General features: G+C 45.3%; 1 protein-coding gene across 5 annotated transcripts in view; it reads right to left on the bottom strand.

Annotated features, from left to right (window-relative positions):
• Positions 1 to 25,009, bottom strand: part of AGPAT4 (1-acylglycerol-3-phosphate O-acyltransferase 4) — a 131,576-nt gene that overhangs the window by 23,966 nt on the left and 82,601 nt on the right. For 4 of the 5 annotated variants that reach the window (XR_007773833.1, XR_007773834.1, XM_050949148.1 and 1 more), the window contains exon 5: positions 20,908 to 21,061. Coding sequence is in view for 3 of the 5 variants with exons in the window: in XM_050949148.1 (XP_050805105.1) it covers positions 20,908 to 21,061 (154 nt within the window). In the remaining 2 variants the exon portion in view is untranslated. The remainder of the gene's footprint in view (positions 1 to 20,907; positions 21,062 to 25,009) is intronic. The other variant, XM_050949151.1, reaches the window with a different exon arrangement.

Genomic DNA, 25,009 nt, shown 5'->3' with positions numbered 1-25,009 from the left:
TACAAGAATGAGAGGACACCCAAGGAAATTGAATGGTAAAATTAAAACTGATAGAAGAAAATACATTTTTGCATTAAGTGAATAATTGAAGTCACTGCTACAAGATATGAGGTCAAAAGCATAACAGGATTTACTAAATAAATTAGTCATTTAAGTGACTAACATCCTCAGCTGATCTAGAAAGCATAAAGGTTTATCTGGGATATGAACTCTCTTGCTTGACAATACAGAAGTTTAGGAACAAACCTTCCCCACAGTTTTTGCATCCATTATGGGGGGTCTGTAGCAGGGTGGTTACCCGCTCCTGCCATGACAGGGTTAAAAACAGCCCAGGAGAGGGCTGTGGCTGGGGCAAGAAGCCTGGGCTGATTGGGGAATTTATGCTCAACTGTGGCCATGACACAATCAGGCCCAGCCGGCCCCTATAAGAGGCAGAGACACAGGAGCCCACTCAGTCTCCCTCTGCCTGTAGAGGGAGAAGGGCCTGGCTGCAAGGTGCTAAGTATTGGAGCAGGGCTGGGCAAGGGCCAGAGGAGCTGGGACCTCCAGCCTAAGAAAGCCCCAGGATGCAGGCCTGGTAAGGCCTATCAGGTATTAGGTTGCAGGGGGCAGCCCACAGGTAGCCAGAGGCAGCAGGTCCAAACTCCTTTGCCTGTGATGAGTGGCTTACAATGCAGTCTGCCCCAGTGAATGAGGGCTAGATGATGACTGTGCAGTAGCTAAGACTGAGGGGAAATGGGGATAGTGGGCAAGGGTTCCCCTGGGTGGGAGAGACCCAGAACTGTGAGGGTACTGCCAGGGGGCAGTAACCAGTTAAAGGGGCACTGGGGTCCTGGGAAGAACACAGGGGCCAGAGTGAGGCAAGGTGGATCACTGGCCTGCAGAGGGCACTCCTGGCTGGAAAATGATAATTCCCCAAGGACGACCAGCAGGAGGCGCCACAGGGGTGAGTCACCTACCCTTACAGAGTCTTGAAGCCTCTTCTGAAGCATTAGCTACAAGCCACTGTCAGAGACAGGATACCAATTTAGACTCACTATAGGCTGATCTAATCTGGCAATTCCTATGTAGGCACATGACTAAGATGAGAAACAGTGGGACATGCATTTCACAGAAATGAACTGCAGTCAAACTCTCAACAACTAGGGAATGAAACTTTCTGGAATTCATGAGATGGCCTGAATATTTCCCAGCAACAATAAAAAAATGGTAAAGTTTAGTCTTAGTTTATTAAAATAGAATGTCATGGTACAGCTTAGAGAAAGGGTACAGGAATAGTTTACAGAGATGGAGGGGTTTTGTTTTTATTTTGAAGAGTTATAGACTTTAGAAGCTAAATACAGTAGGACCTCAGAGTTACAAACAGACCGGTCAACCACACACCTCATTTGGAACTGGAAGTATACAACTAGGCAACAGCAGAGATGAAAAAAGCAGCAAATAAAAAGTACAGTACAGTGTTAAACCACTAAAAAAAGGAAAGTTACAAAAAATTTGAAAAGATAAGGACACTGTTTCTGTGCTTGTTTCATTTAAATTAAAATAGTTAAGCAGCATTTTTCTTCTGCATAGTGAAGTTTCAAAGCTGAATTAAATCACTGTTCAGCTGTAAGCTTTTGGAAGAACAAACCATAATGTTTCATTTAGAGTTACAAACATTTCAGAGTTACGAACAACCTCCATTCCAGAGGTGTTCGTAACTCTGAGGTTCTATTGTAGATTGATAAAGGAGCTAGCCTTTGAGACACTACTTCTCTGGTGGGTCACAGACTTGGCAAACAGAAATTGGTTTTTCTGACCTGATCTACTCCCATTTGAAAGGGGGGGGGGGGGCAAGGCCAAAAAGCACAAGGGAACTGTTAGTGTACATCAACAGGGTTCACAGGGACACAATATGTAGCAGACTAGTGTGGAATAGATTTACACCCCAGTTTGCCACAAATAAATTGTCTGTGTGGACGAGCCCTAAATCTGTTAATTCTCTCTCCTGGAAACATGCTAAGAATTCTGACTTTGCACTGCATAGAATTTTTCCTGGAATTGTGGGATCAGACATCCTGTATGAACAGGTATTGAGCTGGAAAGCCGAATGCCTGCTCAGCAAGCCCAAACAACATGGCTCAATTCTTCTCCCACTTATTCCTGGCCCTAGATACATCTGGAGTGATTCCACTTAAGTCAATAGGTGTAAAATCAGTTGAGAGAAGAGAACTGGGTTCATAGTGTGTAGGAAGTTTGGTTTGATCTTTTAGAATTTAGCATAGAACTGCAGGGCACAGTTCTGCAGTAGCCAGCCACCATATACAGACTATTTAGATTCCACTCTAAAATCCAACCCAGCCCTGGTTTTAAATGTCCATGTTCACATGGTGTTTTCAGCTGATTCTTTTTACTGGAAATAAACAAAAACATGAAATCCCCACTGAAGCACATTCCTAGCTGCATGTTTGCACACTAAAGATAGGAATGATCCATCTTTTCAAGGTCTCATATTTTAAAAGCCTCTTAGGGTAAGAAGCACTTATTAATCCCTGTATTACATTTTAAAGGATAAAAACAGAGGTAATGAGACAGTTTAAAGCTACTTGTGTAATAAGGAGTCTATTAGGTTAATCATTACTTAGCAGCACAGAAATCATAAAAACAGGATTCACCCAGCATTCATTCTGTTGTCTTACCCTATATACATAACAGTTAGAGCTTGTCTTCAGAGAAAAGAAAATAGATTCCTTTTCAGTCTGACTAACCTAGAGTATGATAATCAGTTCTGAGGGGAATACTTTTAAAGAATATAAACTCATTTGCTGTTTGCATGACACTGCCAAATAAAAGACATAATTAATACTGTACTCAGGATTAACACTCTTATTGGGAACTGAAGTAACTGTTCAAAGCTTTTCCACTTTGTAAGCACAGACAAGGCACAACCGTAAGTTTATAAAACACAACAATGGAGGTGTCAAAGAGAAAGATTGAACAAGACCAAAAGTTGCCAGAAAGTGTCTATAAATAAAGTGGCATTAATACAAGTTGTGTTTTCTTATTCAAGAATTGTTCAGGTTCGTGCAGCATATGGGAAACAGCTTTTACTTTAAAAAAAAAATTAAATACTTTACAACCCATAACTAGAGTTCAGCAAGAAGTGGTTTTCCTCTCCCACACAAATTTGGGAAGTTTCAAACAATTTTCTCATGCCGAACTAGGACAAAAAAAAATAATCAAAGTTATTAAAAAATTTCTAAAACTGAAATTATTGCAACAAAAACATTTCAATTGACCCAATCAAAAACCTTTTTTCATAAAAAGTTTCTTTTGATTTTCTCCTATTTCATCATTTCTTTTACTATAAAATTTACCTATATTTCAAAAAAAGCATTTTCAAACTGAAAAACAGAATTTTGTTTTGAAAATGATGAAAAAGGACATTGAATTTCTCATTTTAAATCTAAAAAAAGTTTAGAAATTGCTATTAAGGAGGATTTGGGCCAGTGCATCTGTGACTGGACAGCTGATCTCAATTGGGTTTAAAATGAGGACACCCAGGTCTAAAGGGGGACCGGGGGGTAGGGGGGAAGAGAAGAGATACAGACCCAGCGAGTCTGAACCACTGAGCTGCAAGAAGCAGAAAATTCTCTGGGAGGGGCTGCCAGAATCCCCTGGGAGAGGAAGCAGTGGGAACCCTCTAGGGGAAAAAGGGCCTCCAAGAGGAAATTCTTGGGGCTGGTCCTCAGTGAACTGAGAATGGAAGACTACTGCAGGATGCCCTAAAGTAGGACAGAGAGAGGTAAAGGGGAAAATCTCCAGATGAGCCGAGAAACTGTGTGGATATTTTGCTTATGTTGGAGAAATGAAATAAAACTGTCTGGAAAGACTGTGTGACAGTGGGTCCTTTGTGAGCTGAGGAGAAGGCCAGTCAATTACACCAACCATTTCCCACAAAAAGGTTAAGTTTCAATGAACTGTTATTTTCTGACTAAAAAATGTTTCATCATAAAATTCCCAACCAGCTTGAATCATACACTTAATAGAGGTTTCTTCTGTCCAAAATGCTGTTTGCTTTACAATGCTTAACAACGTGAGTGAATCAGGCCAAGGACTGTTTTAAAATTGGAGATAGACCTTTTCCACAATCCCAGATCCCTGAGCTTTGGGGAAGTCTAAATCTTGATCAGCACTGTATGGCCCAGGCCCTTGTCTACTTTCCTTGAGGAGACAGGGTTCTCATTGTGTTCCTTAGCCCTTCATTGCACATGTTGGTCAACTCCTACATAGGATATGTGCTCCCTCTCACCTTCATGTAACTGAAGGGGACTATGCTGCGCTGCCCAATTTGCAAAAGACAAAGTTATCACTCTCATAAAAGCTATACAACAGTAATGTTATCTGCCTCTCCTGTGAAAAGCTCTACAAAATCTGAGATATGTAGTACATTACTCATTGCAGAATATTTCGTTATGGGTAACTGTTCAAGACATGCTTGGTAAAAATCTGATCATGTTCAAGTCAGTGGGAATTTTGAGATTGACTTCAATGGGGTTGTTGGCGTCACTAGGCATAACCCTAGGTAACTCGGGTAGGTGGAAGACCACGAGTGTCGATGAAGCCCCCCTGCTCTAGGCCCAAGTGAACCAAAGCTCCTCCATGTTAAACTTTGTATAACAAAATGTGCTAACAGCTGCAAAAATGTAGTGTTAGCAGCCAGTTCTTTATTGTAACACACTGAAGCTAGGCTGAAACTAGTTTTCAAGGCCGCTTTTAGATACAGCATACATGTTTGTAACAAAAGGGGGGGAGGAAGGGGGAGGCAAAAGACTGAGTGAGAAGAAACGCTGCAGCTGGACATAGGAGGGAGGGGGAGCAGGGGATAAGCTAGTCAGCAAGAAAAAGTTTTCAGTAAACAACTCAAGTATAAAAGAGAAAAGCTGCTTGTTTTAGTGTGCTTGATTTGAGGCGTATCAGTCTCCTGCCACCGCTTTGAGATCTCAAATAAACTTGGTTTGCTTCTCCACCCTGGTGTGTTTATTGGCGCGAAGCACACCGGGCAACGGACCCCACTGTTGGCCCCCTCGGGCACTCTGTGCCGGCAACAGGGCCAGGACCTTTTGAACTGAATTAGGTTGTCTTACCTATAAGTTAGTGTTCTAACTGCATACATATCCACCACTCCAAAAGGATGGGTAGGTCTGGACTAGCCCTCAATACACAGCTAGGTCAACAGAAGAATTTTTCCATTGACCTTGTGCTGTCTATGTCGGGACCATAAATGGTGACTCTATTGGTGCTGGAGCACCCACAGGGAAAAAATGGTGGGTGTTAAGCACCCACTGGCAGCCCCCTATGAGCTCCTTCCCAGTGCCTCCCGCCCACCAGTGGGCCCCATTGATCAGCAACTCCCCTTGCTTTCCTCCCCCTTCCACAATCGTCTGTTCTGCAGCATGCAGGAGGCTCTGGGGGCGGAGCGAAGGCACAGCATGCTCGGAAGAAGGGACAGAACAGGGGCTGGGTGGGTTTGGTAAGGGGTAGAGTGGGGGCTGGCCATCCCCCAGCACATTAGAAAGATGGCATCTGTGGCTGGGACTTAACTACATTGGTTACTCAGGAACCAATAACCAGTAACTATTCAGTGGCAGGTCATTCAGAGATGTGAAAAATCCCTATCTAGTTTGATTTAAATTTTCTAGTGTAGACCAGCTCCTGGAGTTATCAGAATTGTGTTATGTCTCCGCCAGAGCAGAGACAGAGTGGTCAGCACTCAATGGTAGTCTATTCAAAGTAAGACACATTAGGACAATGTGTTTGCTTTAGCTGGGAGAGGACACTTCTTATCGGAAGGGAGAGGGAGTTTGGAATGTAATGGAAAGTTACCATGGCAGAACAAAAGAGGCTGATGAGCTCAGCAGGAATCTTTAAATAGACTGGAGGGAGCGGGGGGGGGGGAAGCCATTTTGCACAAGATAAGAGGAGAGAGACTGCTCTAGCAGCAGGGTAAGCAAGACCCCACCTGCCTGTTTGACAGAACACACATGATCCCCAAGAAAAGGGCAAGCTAATGAAGAACATTGCATTGAGTGTTTTATATGATCCGTACTCTCCAGCGCTTTACATTAAACTAGGAAAGAAAAGATAGATATTAGACATACGTGTGTGTGCACACACGCTACTTCATGATTGCATGCCCAAGAGCTAAACGGTAAATCACAAGCTTCATACACTTTGTGGGGCATCTGAGAGACAGATGTGTTCAAGTATTGGGGAATCTGAATGGTCACAGTGCCAAGAGGGACTGGGTACCACCACTCCCAGGGGGTGCGAGACAGAATGTCTGTGCCCTGAGAGAGTGTGTCTAAGGACCTCATGATTGAGGCATATCTGGACTTTATTCAGGCTCCAGGAGCTTGAAAAGCCTCAGGGACCCAGAAAAGAGAGGACTGGATTCCTCCCATGGAAATCCTAGTGGCTGGCTGGCAGCAGGCACTCGCTAGGATGTGTGACATTAATGGTGGCGGCATGTATGGGATCGATGACAGTGGGGAATTACCAGTAAAGTGCCAACAGCAGTGAAAACAAGTACTGCAGAAAGGAAGAGCACAGAGAAGTCTTGGTCTATTCAGGAAAGGAATAGCAAAACCAGGCAGGGAAAATTAGTTATGAAGAGCTGAAAAAAAAAGAAAAGAAAAGAAAAAAGTCAACTGGTTGAGACATGCAGAGAAAGGCAGGTCAGCACTGAGGAGTGAACAAAGGCACCAGTAGCTGACCTGCTGTTCTCAGAGGGCCAAAAATGAATGATGGTCCAGAATCACAGTAAACATTTAGACCATTGGCAGAGTCCAGCAGGCGGGCGAAACCTCAGACACTTTCCTAGAGGGATGGAGGGAGGAGGCTGAGAGGCTCCAGCAGTGATCGAGGATAGACCTGCAAGTAGACCAAGAGAAGCTGCAGACTATCTAGAAACTCAGTTGTTTGAAGCCCAGGAGCAAGACAGAGCAGATGGAAGAAGCAGCACCACTATGAGGAGAGAGGGGAGAACAAAGATACTTAGCATCAACTCAAGATGAAGAGATTGGGTCAGCAAAACCCTAATCTGGTAGATGGAGCCAGACCTCAGGTGCCTGTCCCAGTGGGAGTCTACACCACCAACTTATTTCCTTGCTTTGGGGAGGGCTATGCCGTGGACGTGTTTCTAAACACTTTGAAATGGGATGTGAATTGAAATGGGGGTGCAAATTGAACCAGAGGAAGCAGGAGGACATAGTATGGTACCTGGCTCCACACAGTCAAGGATTAAGTCCCTCAACATTTTCACCCATATGGACAGAGGACTACAGTAGAACCGCCGATTTACAAACACCTCAGGAATGGAAGTTGTAAATTTTGAAAGAACAATTCAGAGTTATAAACCAGTGAACATTGACCTAATATAGCTTTGAAACTATGCAGAAGAAATAAGCTGCTCTTTTTTTTTTTTAAAGTAGTTTATGTTTAACACAGTACTGTATTTGCCTGTCTTTTTTGGGGGCGGTGGTGGGGTGCGGGGGAAGCATGTTGGTCTCTGCCGCTGCCTGGTTGTGTAACTTGCAGTTCCAAATGCGGTGTGTGGTTGACTGGTCAGTTCATAACTCTGGTGTTCTACTGTAAAAAGATTATGGGTGATGTAAACAAGCTTTTTGGTGAACCCCTGAAATGTGAAGATGACAGTTTTGAGGAGTTCAGAAGAAAGGAGATTTAACCTAAGCTGAGATATCAAACCAAATTAGGGGTTTTGTAAGAAAATGGGGAACTAATTGGGTAGTTCCCAGGGAAGATGAGGCCTACAAATTAATGGGTTTAGAATTCTACAAACCCTGCCTCTCTGACCTAAAATCATGGTTAATGGACAAGGACAAGAGATGTAACTATAGCCAGGAAATGGGCAATATGCAGATAGCTGGCCCAAGTTTGATAAAAAATATTCAAGAGACAGTGGCACAAAGCTGAATGGAGAAGGGGAATAGGCTAAATCCAGACCTGTGGGGGGAGCCAAACCCTAATCGGACCCAACAAAGGAACATGGAGATCTGAAAAGCTTTTACTGTAACAAAAAAGGTCATAAGATGTTACACTGTCCAGTGCTAGAGAGACCAGGGGCTAGTGATAGCCTACAGTGGGTCCTGTGGCAGTGACCCTACCAACAGAAAACCCAGATCCAGCCCTGACAGTCAGTAAACCTGATTTCAGACCCAAAAGGGGAATCAAAAGTTTCACATTGGAGTTGGATGGGGAGAAGGCCCAGCGGCTGAATATAACGGAGCCCAAGTGACTCTGGCACACCCAGAGGTGGTGAACCCCTCAAAAACCATCCCTGATAGAGTCATGAGCATTCAGGGAATAATGGGCACCCATCCAAATCACAGGTCTAAGGATGTTGGGGTGCACTCCCAGCTACTGACCGAGGTCTTGCTGAGGAATGACTTAGAATCCTGGCCCGAGGCCACATGTGTGGTTACTCGGAGTGTAAAACAGAAAGCAGCAGCAGCCCTTGGCTCTGACCCTGGACTGCATGCTGACAGGTAGAGAGGCAGCTCTGAGCTGCTGCCTGGCAACCTAAATACATGCCCTGGGGATGAGCTGAATCCAGCCGATGAACTGACTTCCGAGGGAGGGAGAGTGGGTTCCAGTGACCAGGTTGAGACGAGTCTCTCAGCTCCTGCTAGGGAATTCCAACAGTAACAACTGACTTACCTCTCTCCAAAAAAGCCTCGGGTTGCAGCTGACTCCCCTGGCAGCCCTCTGACAGGAAGGCACCTGGAAAGGTTTCTCTGGGATCAGCTGCTACTCTACAGGAAATGTTGAGCCAGGGGGAATACTGAGACAATTGGTGGTACTGAAAAAGTATTGATTTAGGCTACTCTGTCTAGCCCATGATATACCTTTCTCGGGGCACTTGGGAATACAGAACACTAAAAAGCGCTTACTCCAGAATTTCTACTGGCCTGGGATTTCTGAGGCAGTGAAAAATACTGCAAGTCCTATGATCCGTGCCAGAGGGTAAGGAAGGGCCAGGACAAGGGTAAGACTGTCCTAATTCCCATTCCCAACAGAGGAACCCTTTCAGAGGGTTGTTGTGGACATTGGAGGGCCCCTTAGCAAAAGTTACCCAGATGGAGAAAAAAAATATTCTGATAGTAGCGGTTTACACTTCCCGCTATCCAGAAGCAGTAGCTCTGTCCTCTGTAGAGGCAGACAAAATGACTGATGCCTTGCTAGAAATACGTAGCCAGGTAGGGTTTCCTCATGAGGTTTTGACTGATTGGGGGCAAACTTTACATCTGTCCTACATGAAGGGCTATGAGATGTGGGATTCAACATTTCTGGTCACCTTCCTACCACCCCAGATGAACAGGCTGTTTGAAAGATTTAAAGAAACTCTTACAATGTTGAAAAAATGTTTGTGGATCCACACCCCCGTGACTAGGTTAAATGTTTACCTTAGCTGCTGTTTGCCTATTGGGAGGTTCCCCAGAAATCCACAAGATCCTCCCCTTTTGAACTGTTCTCCGTATGGGAGGAGAGTACAAGGCCCCTGGCCCTAATGAGAGAAGAGTGGGAAAGTATGGCCTCTCCCAACAAGGAGTCCATGGTGAAGTATGTGTTGGCTTTTTGGGAAACACTCATTGAACCCATGCGTTTCACCCAGGAGAATCTAGCTAAAACTCAGGACAGAAAGTCTGATATGATCACACTGCATATGCTTGGGCATATGATACAGGTGACCAAGTTACGGTGCTCATTTCAGTGCACAGGAATAAATTCCAAGCTGCCTGGGAAGGGCTGTTTGAAATCAAACATCTCAGGGTATGTCTACACTACGGGATTATTTTTATTTTACATAAACCGGTTTTGTAAAACAAATTGTATAAAGTCGAGTGTACGTGGCCACACTAAGCACATTAATTCGGTGGTGCGCGTCCATGTACCGAGGCTAGCATCGATTTCTGGAGCATTGCACTGTGGGTAGCTATCCTGTAGCTATCCCATAGTTCCCGCAGTCTCCCCCACCCATTGGAATTCTGGATTGAGACCCCAATGCATGATGGTGCAAAAACAGTGTCGCAGGTGATTCTGGGTAAATGTCGTCACTCATTCCTTCCTCCGTGAAAGCAACGGCAGACAATCATTTCGCGCCCTTTTTCCCTGGATTGCCCTTGCAGACGCCATAGCACGGTAACCATGGAGCCCGTTCAGCTTTTTTTTTTTGTTTGTTTTTACTGTCATCGTATGTCTACTGGATGTTGCTAACAGAGGCGGTACTGCAGCGCTACACAGCAGCATTCATTTGCCTTTGCAAGATAGCAGAGACAATCATCAGTTGTTCTGTACCGTCTGCCACGCCATTGTAAATTGGCAATGAGATGATGGTTATCAGTCGTTCTGTACCGTCTGCTGCTGTCATGGGTGCCCCTGGCTGAGGTCAGCCGGTGGCGCAAAGACAAAAATGGGAATGACTCCCTGAGTCAATCCCTCCTTTATGGTATCTAAAAATAGAGTCAGTCCTGCCCAGAATATGGTGCAAGTGTACTAGAGAACCAGTGTACCAGAGAGCACAGCTGCTCTGTGTCCGATCCCGCAGAAATGATGAGCTACATGCTATTCTAGAGGGTGCCCCTGCAACAACCCCACCTGTTGTTTCCCTGCTCCCCCAACCCTCCCGGGCTACCGTTGCAGTGTCCCCCCATTTGTGTGATGAAGTAATAAAGAACGCAGGAATAAGAAACACTGACTTTTTAGTGAGATAAAATGAGAGAGAGGCAGCCTTCAGCTGCTATGATAGTCCAGGCAGGACATTAAACAGTGCGGAGGAGAGGAGCCCAGCATCTCGCTGCTATGATAGTCCAGGCAGTACAGAATCTTTTCTTTACACATGAAAGGGAGGGGGCTGATGGAGCTCAGTCCCCAGTTGCTTATGATGAAGATGGTTACCAGCCGTTCTGTATCATCTACTGGGAATGTCTGGGAGTCATTCCTATTTTTACCCAGGCGCCCCCAGCTGACCTCACCTGAGGCCAGCCAGGAGCATTCACGGGCTGATGATGACAGATAGCAGTCATATTGTACCGTCTGCCACCGGGGAGGGGAGAGGAGAGGATACTGCCGTTCACTGCCGCAGCATCGCGTCTACCAGCAGCATGCAGTAGACATAGGGTGACATTGAAAAAAGTCAAGAAATGATTTTTTTCCCTTTTCTTTCATGGGGGGTAAGGGGGGTAAGTTAACGAGCTATACCCTGAACCACCCCGGACAATGTGTTTGACCCTACACGCATTGGGAGCTCAGCCAAGAATGCAAATACTTTTTGGAGACTGTGGGATAGCTGGAGTCCTCAGTACCCCCTCCCTCCCTCCATGAGCGTCCATTTGATTCTCTGGCTTTCCGTTACACTTGTCACGCAGCACTGTGCTGTGGATTCTGTATCATAGCCTGGAGATTTTTTTCAAATGCTTTGGCATTTCGTCTTCTGTAACAGAGCTGTGATAGAACAGATTTGTCTCCCCATACAGTGGTCAGATCCAGTATCTCGCGTACGGTCCATGCTGGAGCTCTTTTTGGATTTGGGACTGCATCGCCACCTGTGCTGATCACAGCTCCACACTGGGCGAACAGGAAATGAAATTCCAAAGTTCGCAGGGCTTTTCCCGTCTACCTGGCCACTGCATCCGAGTTCAGATTGCTGTCCAGAGCAGTCACAATGGTGCACTGTGGGATACCGCCCGGAGGCCAATACCGTCGATTTGCAGCCACACTAACCCTAATCCAATATGGTAATACCGATTTCAGCGCTACTCCTCTCATCGGGGAGGAGTACAGAAACCAGTTTAAAGGGCCCTTTATATCGATATAAAGGGCCTCATTGTGTGGACGGGTGCAGCGTTAAATCGGTTTAACGCTGCTAAAATCGGTTTAAACGCATAGTGTAGACCAGGCCTCAATGAGGTAAACTGTGTGGCTGAGCTATCTAAACCACTCCCATTGACATCGAGTGTATGTGTGAACATGACAAAACAATATTACAGCAGAGAGAATCTGGCCCTGGGGCACTAGGAGGGGAAAGAAGAGGTTCTCCACATAGATCTGGTAGCAGAAACAGGGGACAGTCCCTCTCTGGGACTCCTTATCCCTCTCTGATTACTTAACCCCCACATAGCAAGCCGAGATCAGAGCAAAGCTGCAGGTTTCTCACCAGGAATTTTCCAATAAGCCTACACACATCTTGCCTGCTGTCCAATTAAAAGTTCACCTTCAAGCTTACTGTGAAAACAGCCCAAAGGCTGGAGAGAGAAATTGCTAACATACTGGAGTTAGGGATGATCCAATGGTCAAATAGTCCATGGGAATCCCCCAATGTACTGGTACCTAAGAAGCCTGGGTCAGTCTGTGGGGATTACACAAAGTATCACAACATCTGATATATACCCCATGCCTAGAACAGATGAGATCCTGTGCAAGTTGGGAGGGGCCTCCAATTCCTGACCACAATTGACCTCAGTATAAGTTACTGGCAGGGGCTGTTGGCCTCAGATGCTAGGCTTAAATCAGCATTTACCACCCCAATTGGGTTCAGAGATCCTGGTCCTACCTTTTGACTTCAAGGGGGCTCTAGATACCTTACAGAACTGGTAGATGAATCACTACATGGGATGGGGGAGTTTAGCCTGGCACATATATAGATATTTGCATCTTCAGCCAGACATTGGAAGAGAATGTGACCCACATAAGGAGCATGCTTCACAGCATTCACACAGCAGGCCTGTAAAGATAGAGAAATTCAAAGCTGGAATGGCAGAAGTGGAATCTCAGCCACAGAGTGGGGATGAGCTGCATAAAACCAGAATCTGCAAGAGTGGAAGCCATTAAGCACTGTCCCACTCCTAATACAAGGAAGAAAAGGTACAATCCTGTATTGGGATGTCAGGATATTACAGGAGATTCGTCCCTCACTTTAGTACCCTGTCATAAACAGATAGTTAAGGGTTAACGTCTCTTACCTGTAAAGGGTTAACAAACAGTGAACCGGACACCTGACCAGAGGACCAATCAGGAAACAAAATACTGTCAAATCTCAGTGGAGGGAAACCTTTGTTTGTGTTTTGGGGTTTTGCCTTGTTCTCTCTGGGTCCTGGCAGGGACTAGACATGCAACCAGGTTTCTTGCCAATCTCCCTGCTACAGTCTCATATATTCAGAATAGTGAGTATTACGTAGAACAGGTGGTTATAGTCTTTTGATTGTTTTCTGTATTTGCAAATGTATAGTTTGCTGAAAGTATTTTAAATTGTATATTGCTGGGGGGAGGCTTCTTTCTAGTGTCTATAAGCTGAAAGACCCTGTAACTTTTACCATCTAAATTACAGAGACAACTTTTACTTTTTTTCCCTCTTTCTTTTTATTAAAAGTTTTGCTTTTTAAGACCTGTTTGATTTTTCCCCCTTGTAAGGCTCAAAGGAACTGAGTCTGTACTCACCATGGGAACTGGTGGGGGGGGGAAAGGAGAGCGAGGAAGGCGGGGGAGGGGGGAGAGAAGGTAAATTTCTTCTTTGTTTTAGATTCACGAAGCTTGAATCTGTATTGCCTCTGGATGAGGGAGAAAGGGGTTTGAATCACAGTGATCTTCCAGGGTAACCCAGGGAGGGAAAGCCTAGGAGAGGCACTGGTGAGGGAAAGAGTTCACTTTCCTTGTGTTAAGATCCAGGGGGTCTGGGTCTTGGGGGTCCCCAGGGAAGGTTTTGGGGGGGACCAGAGTGTATCAGGCACTCCAAGTCCTGATTGGTGGCAGCTATCAGTTCTAAGCTGGTAATTAAGCTTAGGGGAATTCATGCTGGTACCCCAACTTTTGGACTCCAAGGTTCAGATTGGGGATAGAATACCATGACATGTTGGCAGCGGTGTGGATAAAGTATAGGACTCAAAAAGCCAATAGGATTTTTTTTTTGGCCTCTTCTTTTCTCTCTGCTAGCTGGTTGTAAGCAGAAGAGAAGGTTTTAAAACTACAGCCAGAGAATTTTTTTTTCCCTTGCTCCTTTCTGGTTGTGCAGAGAGACTGCCTGAGGACACACACATTAAGGTTTAACAAGGGTCTTTTGTTAAACAATAGGACTCCAGCTGTGAGTCAGCTACACCAGCAGAACATATTTGCATATCAAAGTGTTTTCTTTTGTTTTAACTTAAGCGTGAAAGATTAGGTAGAAGGAGTTAAAAAAAGACTTACTAAGCAACCCCAAGAAGGCAACAAAGAAGCAGCAGTTCAGGCAGTAAACCAGCAGAGAGCGCCCCAACACAAAAAAGCAGGAACCATGACTACCAAGAACGCACAGAAACAAGAACAAATCAAAGATGCAGACCACAAGCAACAAATGGAAAAAAGGAGAAAAAGAGGTGGAGCAGAAAAAAAAGAAAAAATCAAACTGGCAGCCCACAAAAGAGAACAAGCAGCAAAAGATGCGGCCCACCAATGAGATATGGAAAAGCAACAAAAACAAAGTGAAGAGAGGGAAAAAGAGAGAAAGCATGAAATGGACTTGGCACAGGCCAGGCAGCATGCTCCAGCCAATCCTAACAACCCTGCACCAATTATTGTTCCACATCACAAGAAATTTCCCACCTACAAGGCAGGTGATGACACTGAGGCCTTCTTAGAAAATTTTGAAAAGGCCTGCCTTGGCTACAGCATCCCTGAAGACCAGTACATGATAGAACTGAGGCCACAGCTCAGTGGACCCTTAGCAGAGGTGGCGGTTGAAATGCCTAAGGAGAACATGAACGATTATAAACTTTTGAAAACCAAGGCCAGATTCAGGATGGGGATAACACCTGAACATGCCCGTCGGCAGTTCAGAACCCTAAAATGGAAGCCAGATGTGTCATTCCCCCGACACACCTACCACATTGCAAAGAATTATGAAGCCTGGATATCAGGAACAAAGGTTAACAATATGGACGAGCTGCACCTCCTGATACAAATGGAGCAGTTCTTAGATGGTGTTCCCGAGGAAATAGAAAGGTACATCCTGAATGGGAAACCCAAAACGGTAACCGAGGCGGGGGAGATTGGAGCCAAATGGATGGAAGTGGCAGAAAAGAAAAAAGCTACTGTCAAGGGGAGCGAATACCCCAGGGGGCACACCGACAATAAACCCTATAACCGAGGGCAGCCCAAGACCCCACCTACAACCCAAGTAAAGCCACAGACGCCCTATTCTCCCACCTCACCAGTCTCCAGTAACCCACCTCAGCCCAGTGACCAGTCAGCTGCGCGATGCTTTAAGTGTAATGAACTGGGACATATAAAGGCCAACTGCCCAAAGAACCCAAACCGAGTGCAAGTTATTACACCACCATCACATCAAAGACCCCCAGGCCCAGATGCCTCTCAAATACCCTTGGAGCGAAGGGACATTTTGAGAGTGGGCGGAAAGAAGGTTACCGCGTGGAGAGACACAGGGGCACAAGTGTGAGCTATCCACCAATCCTTCGTGGACCCCAAATTCATCAACCCAAAGGCCCAAGGGACCATTTACCCCTTCATGTCACAAGCCGTAGACTTGCCCACAGCTGAACTGCCTGTCCAGTACAAAGGCTGGTCAGGAATGTGGACTTTTGCAGTCTATGACAATTATCCCATCCGCATGCTGCTGGGGGAAGACTTGGCCAACCAGGTGAAGCGGGCCAAAAGAGTGGAAATGGTTACACGCAGCCAAACCAGGCAAGTTTCCCAACCCATTCCTGTTCCTGAGCCATCCACAGAGGCCCTGTCTGTGTTATCAGAGACCGAATCCCAGACAGAGGTAGTGGACCCGGATCCCCTGCCAACAACTGAAACAGCCATAGTGACTCCAGTCCCAAACCCGGAACTGGAAAAGCAAACAGCACCAGTGCCAGCAATTGCAAACCAATCTTCAACACCAACGCCAGAGGGCACCAGCAAGCCTGAACTGGCAGAAGCAGCAGACAACCATACCCAAGAGGCTCAGCCAGAGCCTGGAATACCATCTGGTGCACCAGAGGAGAGCGGTTCACCAGCAACGAAAACCACCCCATCACCTACATCTCTTCTAGAGGGACCAAGCCCAAGCCCAAGACCAAGGAAGAACTGGTGTCTCTAGCTTCAAGGGAACAGTTCCAGACTGAGCAGGAAGCAGATGACAGCCTTCAGAAAGCTTGGGCGGCGGCACAGAGCACCCCACCGCCTCTCAGCTCTTCTAACTGATCCCGGTTTGTTGTAGAACAAGGACTTTTATACAAGGAGACTCTTTCTGGTGAACACCAGGAAGACTGGCACCCGCAAAAACAGTTGGTGGTTCCAACTAAGTACCAGGGGAAGCTCTTAAGCTTAGCCCATGATCATCCCAGTGGCCATGCTGGGGTGAAAAGAACCAAAGACAGGTTGGGGAAGTTCATTCACTGGGAGGGCATGGACAAGGACATTGCCAAGTATGTCCGGTCTTGTGAGGTGTGCCAAAGAGTGGGAAAACCCCAAGACCAGGTCAAGGCCCCTCTCCAGCCACTCCCCATAATTGAGGTCCCATTTCAGTGAGCAGCTGTGGATATTCTGGGTCCTTTCCCAAAAAAGACACTCAGAGGAAAGCAGTACATACTGACTTTTATGGACTTTGCTACCCGATGGCCGGAAGCAGTAGCTCTAAGCAACACCAGGGCTAAAGCTGTGTGACAGGCACTAACAGACATTTTTGCAAGGGTAGGTTGACCCTCCAACATCCTTACAGATTCAGGATCTAATTTCCTGGCAGGAACCATGAAAGAACTGTGGGAAACTCATGGGGTGAATCACTTGGTTGCCACCCCTTACCACCATCAAACCAATGGCCTGGTCGAAAGGTTTAATGGGACTTTGGGGGCCATGATACGTAAATTCGTCAATGACCACTCCAATGACTGGGACCTAGTGTTGCAGCAGTTGCTTTTTGCCTACAGGGCTGTACCACATCCCAGTTTAGGGTTTTCACCGTTTGAACTTGTGTATGGCCACGAGGTTAAGGGGCCATTACAGTTGGTGAAGCAGCAATGGGAGGAGGTTACGCCCTCTCCAGGAACTAACATTCTGGACTTTGTAAGCAGCCTACAAAACACCCTGCAACACTCTTTAGCCCTTGCTAAAGAAAACCTAAAGGATGCTCAGGAAGAGCAAAAGGCCTGGTACGATAAACATACCAGAGAGCGTTCCTTCAAGGTAGGAGACCAGGTTATGGTCTTGAAGGCGCAACAGGCCCATAAGATGGAAGCATCATGGGAAGGGTCATTCACGGTCCAAGAGCACCTGGGAGCTGTTAACTACCTCATAGCATTTCCCAATTCCTCCCTAAAACCCAGAGTTTACCATGTTAATTCTCTCAAGCCCTTTTATTCCAGAGACTTACAGGTTTGCCAGTTTACAGCCCAGGGAGGAGATGACGCTGAGTGGCCTAAAGGTGTATACTACGAAGGAAAAAGTGACGGTGGCGTGGAAGAGGTGAACCTCTCCACAACCCTGAAACGTCTGCAGCGGCAATAGATCAGGAAGCTGTGCACTAGCTTCGCCCCATTGTTCTCAGCCACCCCAGGACGGACTGAATGGGCATACCACTCCATTGACACAGGTAATGCTCACCCAATTAGAACCCCACCCTACCGGGTGTCTCCTCACGCCCAAGCTGCTATAAAACGGGAGATCCAAAACATGCTACAGATGGGTATAATCCGCTCATCTACCAGTGCATGGGCATCTCCAGTGGTTCTGGTACCCACACCAGATGGGGAAATACGCTTTTGCGTGAACTACCGTAAGCTAAGTGTAGTAACTCGTCCAGACAACTATCCAATGCACGCACCGATGAGCTATTGGAGAAGTTGGGACATGCCCAGTTCATCTCTACGATAGACTTAACCAAGGGGTACTGGCAAGTACCGCTAGACAAACCTGCCAAAGAGAGGTCAGCCTTCATCACCCATGTAGGGGTGTATGAATTTAATGTGCTTCCTTTTGGGCTGCGAAATGCACCCGCCACCGTCCAAAGGCTAGTAGATGGTCTACTAGCAGGATTGGAAGAATATGCAGTTGCCTACCTCGATGATGTGGCCATTTTTTCTGACTCCTGGCCCAAACACCTAGAACACCTGGAAAAGGTCTTTGAGCGCATCAGGCAGCCAGGACTAACTGTTAAGGCCAAAAAATGTCAAATAGGCCAAAACAGAGTGACTTACCTGGGACACCAGGTGGGTCGAGGAACCATAAACCCCCTACAGGCCAAGGTGGATGCTATCCAAAAGTGGCCTGTCCCAAAGTCCAAAAAACAGGTCCAATCCTTCTTAGGCTTGGCCGGGTATTACAGGCGATTTGTACCACACTACAGCCAAATCGCTGCCCCACTGACCGACCTAACCAAAAAGACCCAGCCGAATGCAGTTAAGTGGACTAATGAGTGTCAGAAGGCCTTTACCCAGCTTAAGGCGACGCTCATGTCTGACCCTGTGCTAAGGGCCCCGGACTTTGACAAACCATTCCTAGTAACCACAGATGCATCTGAGTGTGGTATAGGAGCAGTTCTCATGCAGGAAGGACTGGATCACAACTTCCATCCTGTCGTGTTTCTCAGCAAAAAACTGTCTGAAAGGGAAAGTCACTGGTCAGTTAGTGAAAAGGAATGCTACACCATTGTGTACGCCCTGGAAAAGCTACGCCCATACGTTTGGGGACGGCAGTTCCAGCTACAAACCGACCATGCTGTGCTAAAGTGGCTTCATACTGCCAAGGGGAACAACAAAGAACTGCTTCGATGGAGTTTAGCTCTCCAAGATTTTGATTTTGGAATTCAACACATTTCAGGAGCTTCTAACAAAGTAGCTGATGCACGCTCTCGTAAAAGTTTCCCAGAATCCACTGGTTAAAATTTGTTCTTGAAATGTAAAAAGCTTTGTAGTTTACATACTTAGTAGTATATGTAAAGGTGCATGTGTTGTATTAATCTGTTTATTCTAAAGTTCTAAGAAGAAATCACCGCCAGTGAGGTTCCCCACTGTCTGCAATTTGGGGGGCGTGTCAAACAGATAGTTAAGGGTTAATGTCTTTTACCTGTAAACGGTTAACAAACAGTGAACCGGACACCTGACCAGAGGACCAATCAGGAAACAAGATACTTTCAAGTCTCAGTGGAGGGAAACCTTTGTTTGTGTTTTGGGGTTTTGCTTTGTTTTCTCTAGGTCCTGGAAGGGACTAGACGTGCAACCAGGTTTCTTGCCAATCTCCCTGCTACAGTGTCTTATATATTCAGAATAGTGAGTATTACGTAGAACAGGCGGTTATAGTCTTTTGATTGTTTTCTGTATTTGCAAATGTATAGTTTGCTGGAAGTATTTTAAATTGTATATTGCTGGGGGGAGGCTTCTTTCTAGTGTCTATAAGCTGAAAGACTAACTTTTACCATCTAATTTACAGAGACAACTTTTACTTTTTTTCCTCTCTCTTTTTATTAAAAGTTTTGCTTTTTAAGACCTGTTTGATTTTTTCCTCTTGTAAGGCTCAAAGGAACTGAGTCTGTACTCACCAGGGAACTGGTGGGGGAAAGGAGAGCGAGGAAGGCGGGGGAGGGGGGAGAGAAGGTAAATTTCCTCTTTGTTTTAGATTCACAAAGCTTGAATCTGTATTGCCTCTGGGTGAGGGAGAAAGGGGTTTGAATCACAGTGATCTTCCAGGGTAACCCAGGGAGGGAAAGCCTAGGAGAGGCACTGGTGAGGGAAAGAGTTCACTTTCCTTGTGTTAAGATCCAGGGGGTCTGGGTCTTGGGAGTCTCCAAGGAAGGTTTGGGGGGGGGGGGACCAGAGTATCAGGCACTCCAAGTCCGGATTGGTGGCAGCTATCAGATCTAAGCTGGTAATTAAGCTTAGGGGAATTCGTGCTAGTACCCCAACTTCTGGACTCCAAGGTTCAGATTGGGGATAGAATACCATGACATACCCTGACTGCCCTATCACTCATCTATGTAAAAAGGGTGAACCAGGATCTGAACGCTGCCAACAGGCTTTCTGTCAGTCAACTGAAGAAAGCCCTGAGTACAGACTCGGTTCCGGTAAGCCCAGTCTTCGACACATTTTTGTGTTTTAGAAACACCTGTGGCATGGGGCTTAGGGCTGTGCCGATGCAAAGTGATGAAAAGGGGGAGAGACTTCACTGTGCATCTGAGCAAGAAACTGCTTCCCTGAGAGAAAAACTATGTGATAACTGAAAAACGAACATGTGGCAACAGTGCAGGCCCTCAGCAAATTGCAGCCCTATCTTTTCAAATGATATTTCACAGTGTATACTGATCACTAGCCTGCTTGCATCAAATGAAAAGACAAATGCCTAGTTGCTAAAATGGAGCCTGATATCTCAAGATTATGATATGGGAATGCTTCAGCTTAAAGGGAATGCAAATTTGGTCACTAATGTTCTGTCCAGGAAATAAGTCAGTGGGGTCCCTGTGGTGTGGCTGGACAGCCACCCTTGTTAATGTCCACTTGTCTAAAGGGGAGATGAGACAGATGTGAGACTTGGAAGTGTAAATAGTTCAAACAATTATATTTAAGTGTGCCAGACAAGCACGGCCTTTGGGAACACTAAGCATGAAGTGGGTTTCCTGCCCAACCTTTTGAAGCTATGCCCTTAGCACAGGGCCATTAACTGGTGATTACCAGTCCAGAGTAAGCAAAGATAAGTTAGCAGAACTGCATCTGAATTTTGCGGTACAGTCCTAATCCCTTAGTCTTTGTGAGCTGGTAGAAATATAGATCAATGGAGATTATAGTTTAATTTTACAGACATACATTCTAGAGGAAAAACAACACGGCAGGATGACAGCAGGAGACTGAAATGATCGTTTAGAATTTGCTGTGTGACTTTCCTTACCTACATTTCTCAAACTTTGCACGGTGACAGCAAATCCCTTTGTCCGGGGCAGCAGATGGTACTTGAGTTTAGGCAGGCCTTTGGCTTCAGCAACCTGCATGCTGATTTGGTGCTTCTGCTCTGTGAATCTCGTGCCCTCACAGTGTATCAAGAACTGAAAGCAAGACGGCTATAGTTAGAAAACCAGCTCACACATTGATCACAAAAACAAACATTCACTAGTTTGGGTTTCTTTAAACCTTCCTTCTTATTAGCTATATTTTGGGAATGAAGTGGGTGAAAGGAAACAAAAAACTTGAAAAAAACCTTACTTTCCTTCTGATCGCTCTTTTGTCTGGTATTACTGCTCAGACTGCTGTGGTCTGCAGAATTTTGAGCAAGAAATGCAAGTGTTTTTCAATAAAACCACTCCCTTTCTTATATCACCACAACAGACACATACAAAAAAAAAGTTCTCCAGTGATAACACGAAGGCTGGTTACCTTGAGGAGCACCAAGGCAGTGCACTAGGACTTCTGTTCTGACTGAGTACTGTACGTATTATCATCTCAAAGGGGATGTACTAGAGACAGGTCCAAACCAGAACTTCAGATTCCAACTTCCCTCAACTATGGGAAAGTTCAAATCCAGATCTCAATCCATATTTCATGGCTGACCTCTCAGGCCCATTCCGAGTAAATATTTAAAGAAGGGACCGACCTGTGATAGTCTATATTATGATGTTCACCAAGACTATGATAAATTATGTCCAAAGTATGCCTTGTGAGCTATCATTTGAAACATCAACCTGCTGAACATTACTGTCCTGGTAAAGTATATGTGGCAACACTATATAAGAGGTTATAAGATTCTACTGTATGATTGTTACTCAAGTATGTTATAATTCTGTGCAACACCCACAAACCAGTTTTTCCAGAGAAAAAAAAACTCACTGGCCCCAGCCAGGTGTTAAAGAGCTATCACCAGCTTAAGCAGCCACTCTTCAGTAATGGGAAGGTGCAGACGAGAAATTTACATTTTGTCACAGAGATAGTCCAATCCTCACATCAGCAAAAGACTACTTGTTGCCTGCACCCCAGTCGGGGGTAATTCTCAAAGAGGGGAGGGTGGTATATATGAGAGAGAGAGAGAGAGAGACACACAGACAGACAGACGACACAAAGGCCTTCATTTCACCTCTCCTTCATGACATCACTGACTCTCAAAGAACTGAACTAAGCGGGAAGAGTCCCAGGCATATGGTGAGATAAAATCTTTGCTTTTAAATTCACTTAGCTTAAGATATTAGCCTGCATTTTACTCTTGTTTTGTAACCATTCCTGTCTTTTATGCCTCATCATTTGTAAATCACGTAAAATCTATTTCTGTAGTTAATAAACTTATCTTGTTGTTTTATCTTAACCAGTGTGTTTGGATTAAAGGTGTGAGGGTACCTCCATTTGGGATAACACTGCTAGTACATAGATCATTTTCCTTTGCTGAAATGGACTGTCTATGACCTTCACTGCTCAGTAGTGTGCTAGACAGTACAAGACACACATTTATAGGGGAACAAGGCTGGGACTAAGAATGTGCTGGTGTTGTCCTGTACGTAATTCATGAGTGACTGGTCAGAGGGCTCGTGTATTTAGCTGGGGGTGAATTTGCATGCTGAAGGCTGTGAGAACAGGCCAGGAGGGGATGTTCTGACAGCACAGCAGTTAAAAGGCACTTCAGACTAGAGAATTAAGAGGAGACAGCTGCTCAACAATCCAGATTGTAGCCTGGGTAATGTGACACCATCACCACTTATTTTCCACCAGGATGTCATTTTCTTCCACGTTTTAAAGTTCAATAGCACAGACAGCTACAAAGATACATGAGCTGTAAAATGCTGAGGAGGAAATAGCGTTTTTGGGAATAATCGCATTCACATTCCATCCATATAAACCAAACAACCTGAGGGTTTGATATCTGAACAAAGTCATGACACAAACTGCTCCCAATGATGTAACAAAGATCAGCTATTTTAATTTCCATAGAGAAGAGGAGATGTATTAACCTGCATCATGGCCCTGTGGAGCCCCTCCACTATAGCACAAGTAATTACATGTAAATCCATGTTTCCTAGTGGTGATGGATCTGGACAAATCCTGGCTCTTAAATTGCCTTGGTGCTAGAGAGGAAGTATATGCCATCCAGCAGTTAGGGCACCAGCCTTGGGAGAGCTGGGTTCAAGTCCTGCTCTGCTACGGGCTGCCTATATGACTGTCATTTAGTTTCTCTCCATCTCATTTCCCCATCTGTAAAAAGGAGATAACAGCACTTCCCTACTTTACAGGGGTGTTGCGACGGTAAGTACATTAAAGACTGAGATGTACAGATACTGCAGTAATAAGGGTCATATAAAATATCTAGAATAGGCAGACAGGGTTCTGGCAAGTCTTTAGGGGAGCCTGTCCTCCTATTGTATCCCAAGAATCTGACTACACCCTTCACAGGAGTATTGTATGCAAGACACAGAAGGTAATTGTTCCACTTAACACAGCACTGGTGAGGCCCCAGCGGGAGTACTGTGTCTAGTTTCAGGCTCCCACACTTAAAGATGTGAACGAATTAGCAAGAGTCCAGAGGAGAGCAACAAAAATGATAGATTTAGAAAACATGATCCAGAAGGAAAGGTTGAAAGAATTGGCATGTTTAGCCTAGAGACGAGAAGGCTGAAGGGAGACATGGTAACAGACTTCAAATACATAAAATATTGTTATAAAAAAGAAAAAAAAAAAGAGGATGGTGATCAATGGTTGTGGGTCTCCACCAAGGGTAGAATAAGAAACAAGCAGCTTACTTTTCAGCAAGAGATAAACAGGTTTGATATTTGGAAAAACTTTCTAACTAAAAGGATAAATTTGGCACTGGAAGGTTACCTAACCTAGGGTGATTGTGGAATACATATCAAGTCCTGGAGCACCCATGGGAAAAAAAAAACAAAAAACAAAAACAGTGGGTGCTCAGCACCTACTGGCAGCCCTGCAGATAAGCACCTCCCCATCCCTCTCAGTACCTCCCATCCACTGTGATCAGCTGTTCAGCAGCATGCAGAAGGCACGGGGGGGGGGGAGGAGTATGGAACAAGGAAGGGAGAGGCATGGTGGGAAGGGGCAGGGCAGGAGTTTTGGGAAAGAGGTGGAGTGAAGGTTGAGCACCTCCCGGGAACTCTGGAAGTCGGCACCTGTCTTGAGCTGCCTTCCAGCTCTACAGTACTATGATTCCCAGCTGATGATCCAATTACGTTTTATCTACAAGTGTGGTGAGGACAGAAAACTATAGACCCATAAATGCAGTGCCACTAACCAGTGTCTCATCCTATATAAAATATACAATTTCTGGTGAAATTATTCAGATACGAAAGCTTAAAATTTATTTCCCCATCAGCACATGCATGAGAACAAATTGATTGCTGGAAGGTTAATGGAAAGTGAACACAAAAGGGGCTGAGCATTGCCAAAGTGAGTTTTTTTTTTTTTTTTTTTTTAATTAAAGGAAACATTTTGTGGCATTTGACTAACTCTGCTAGTAACACATGGCCAGGATTTGTCCCAGAGAAATTAGAGATGGATTACCTGCTCTAGCCCCCCAATGCACCATGCTCGTGGAGTATACACATCTTGTTAAATATGCAGATGAAGCATTCAGAAAGTGATGAGAAAATCCTTCCAGCAGGTCTAACCGGTTTCCATTCTGTACCCACAGTGCTATTGCTATCTGTGCAGACATGGGACCACCACCAGGAATGCAAATTAAAATTCCACTTCATCCTGAACACACACCAGTTGTATGACAATTACATAAACACCATCTGTAATAGGCCTAGAGTAAATGAAGGGGATATCAGGCAACAAAGGATGAGTGAGCTAATTAGTGCTGAGCAGTCTAAGTTTATAACAAATTATTTGACCTTTAAAAAGATGCCTAAGAGTACAGTGGAAACTGTACAAAAGAAAATAGAAGCTGATACAATTAGGTAACCACCTGGCTGGAGATATACAACACATCCCCAAAACGACTGGCTCAATTCTGCAAGGTGCTAATTGCCTTCAATACTCATTGGACTTCAAAAGGA

Source organism: Gopherus flavomarginatus, chromosome 4, assembly GCF_025201925.1.
Source record: "Gopherus flavomarginatus isolate rGopFla2 chromosome 4, rGopFla2.mat.asm, whole genome shotgun sequence".
Lineage (NCBI taxonomy): Eukaryota > Metazoa > Chordata > Testudines > Testudinidae > Gopherus > Gopherus flavomarginatus.
Note: the sequence above shows the minus strand (reverse complement) of the source record. Positions and strands in the feature narration are given on the sequence as shown.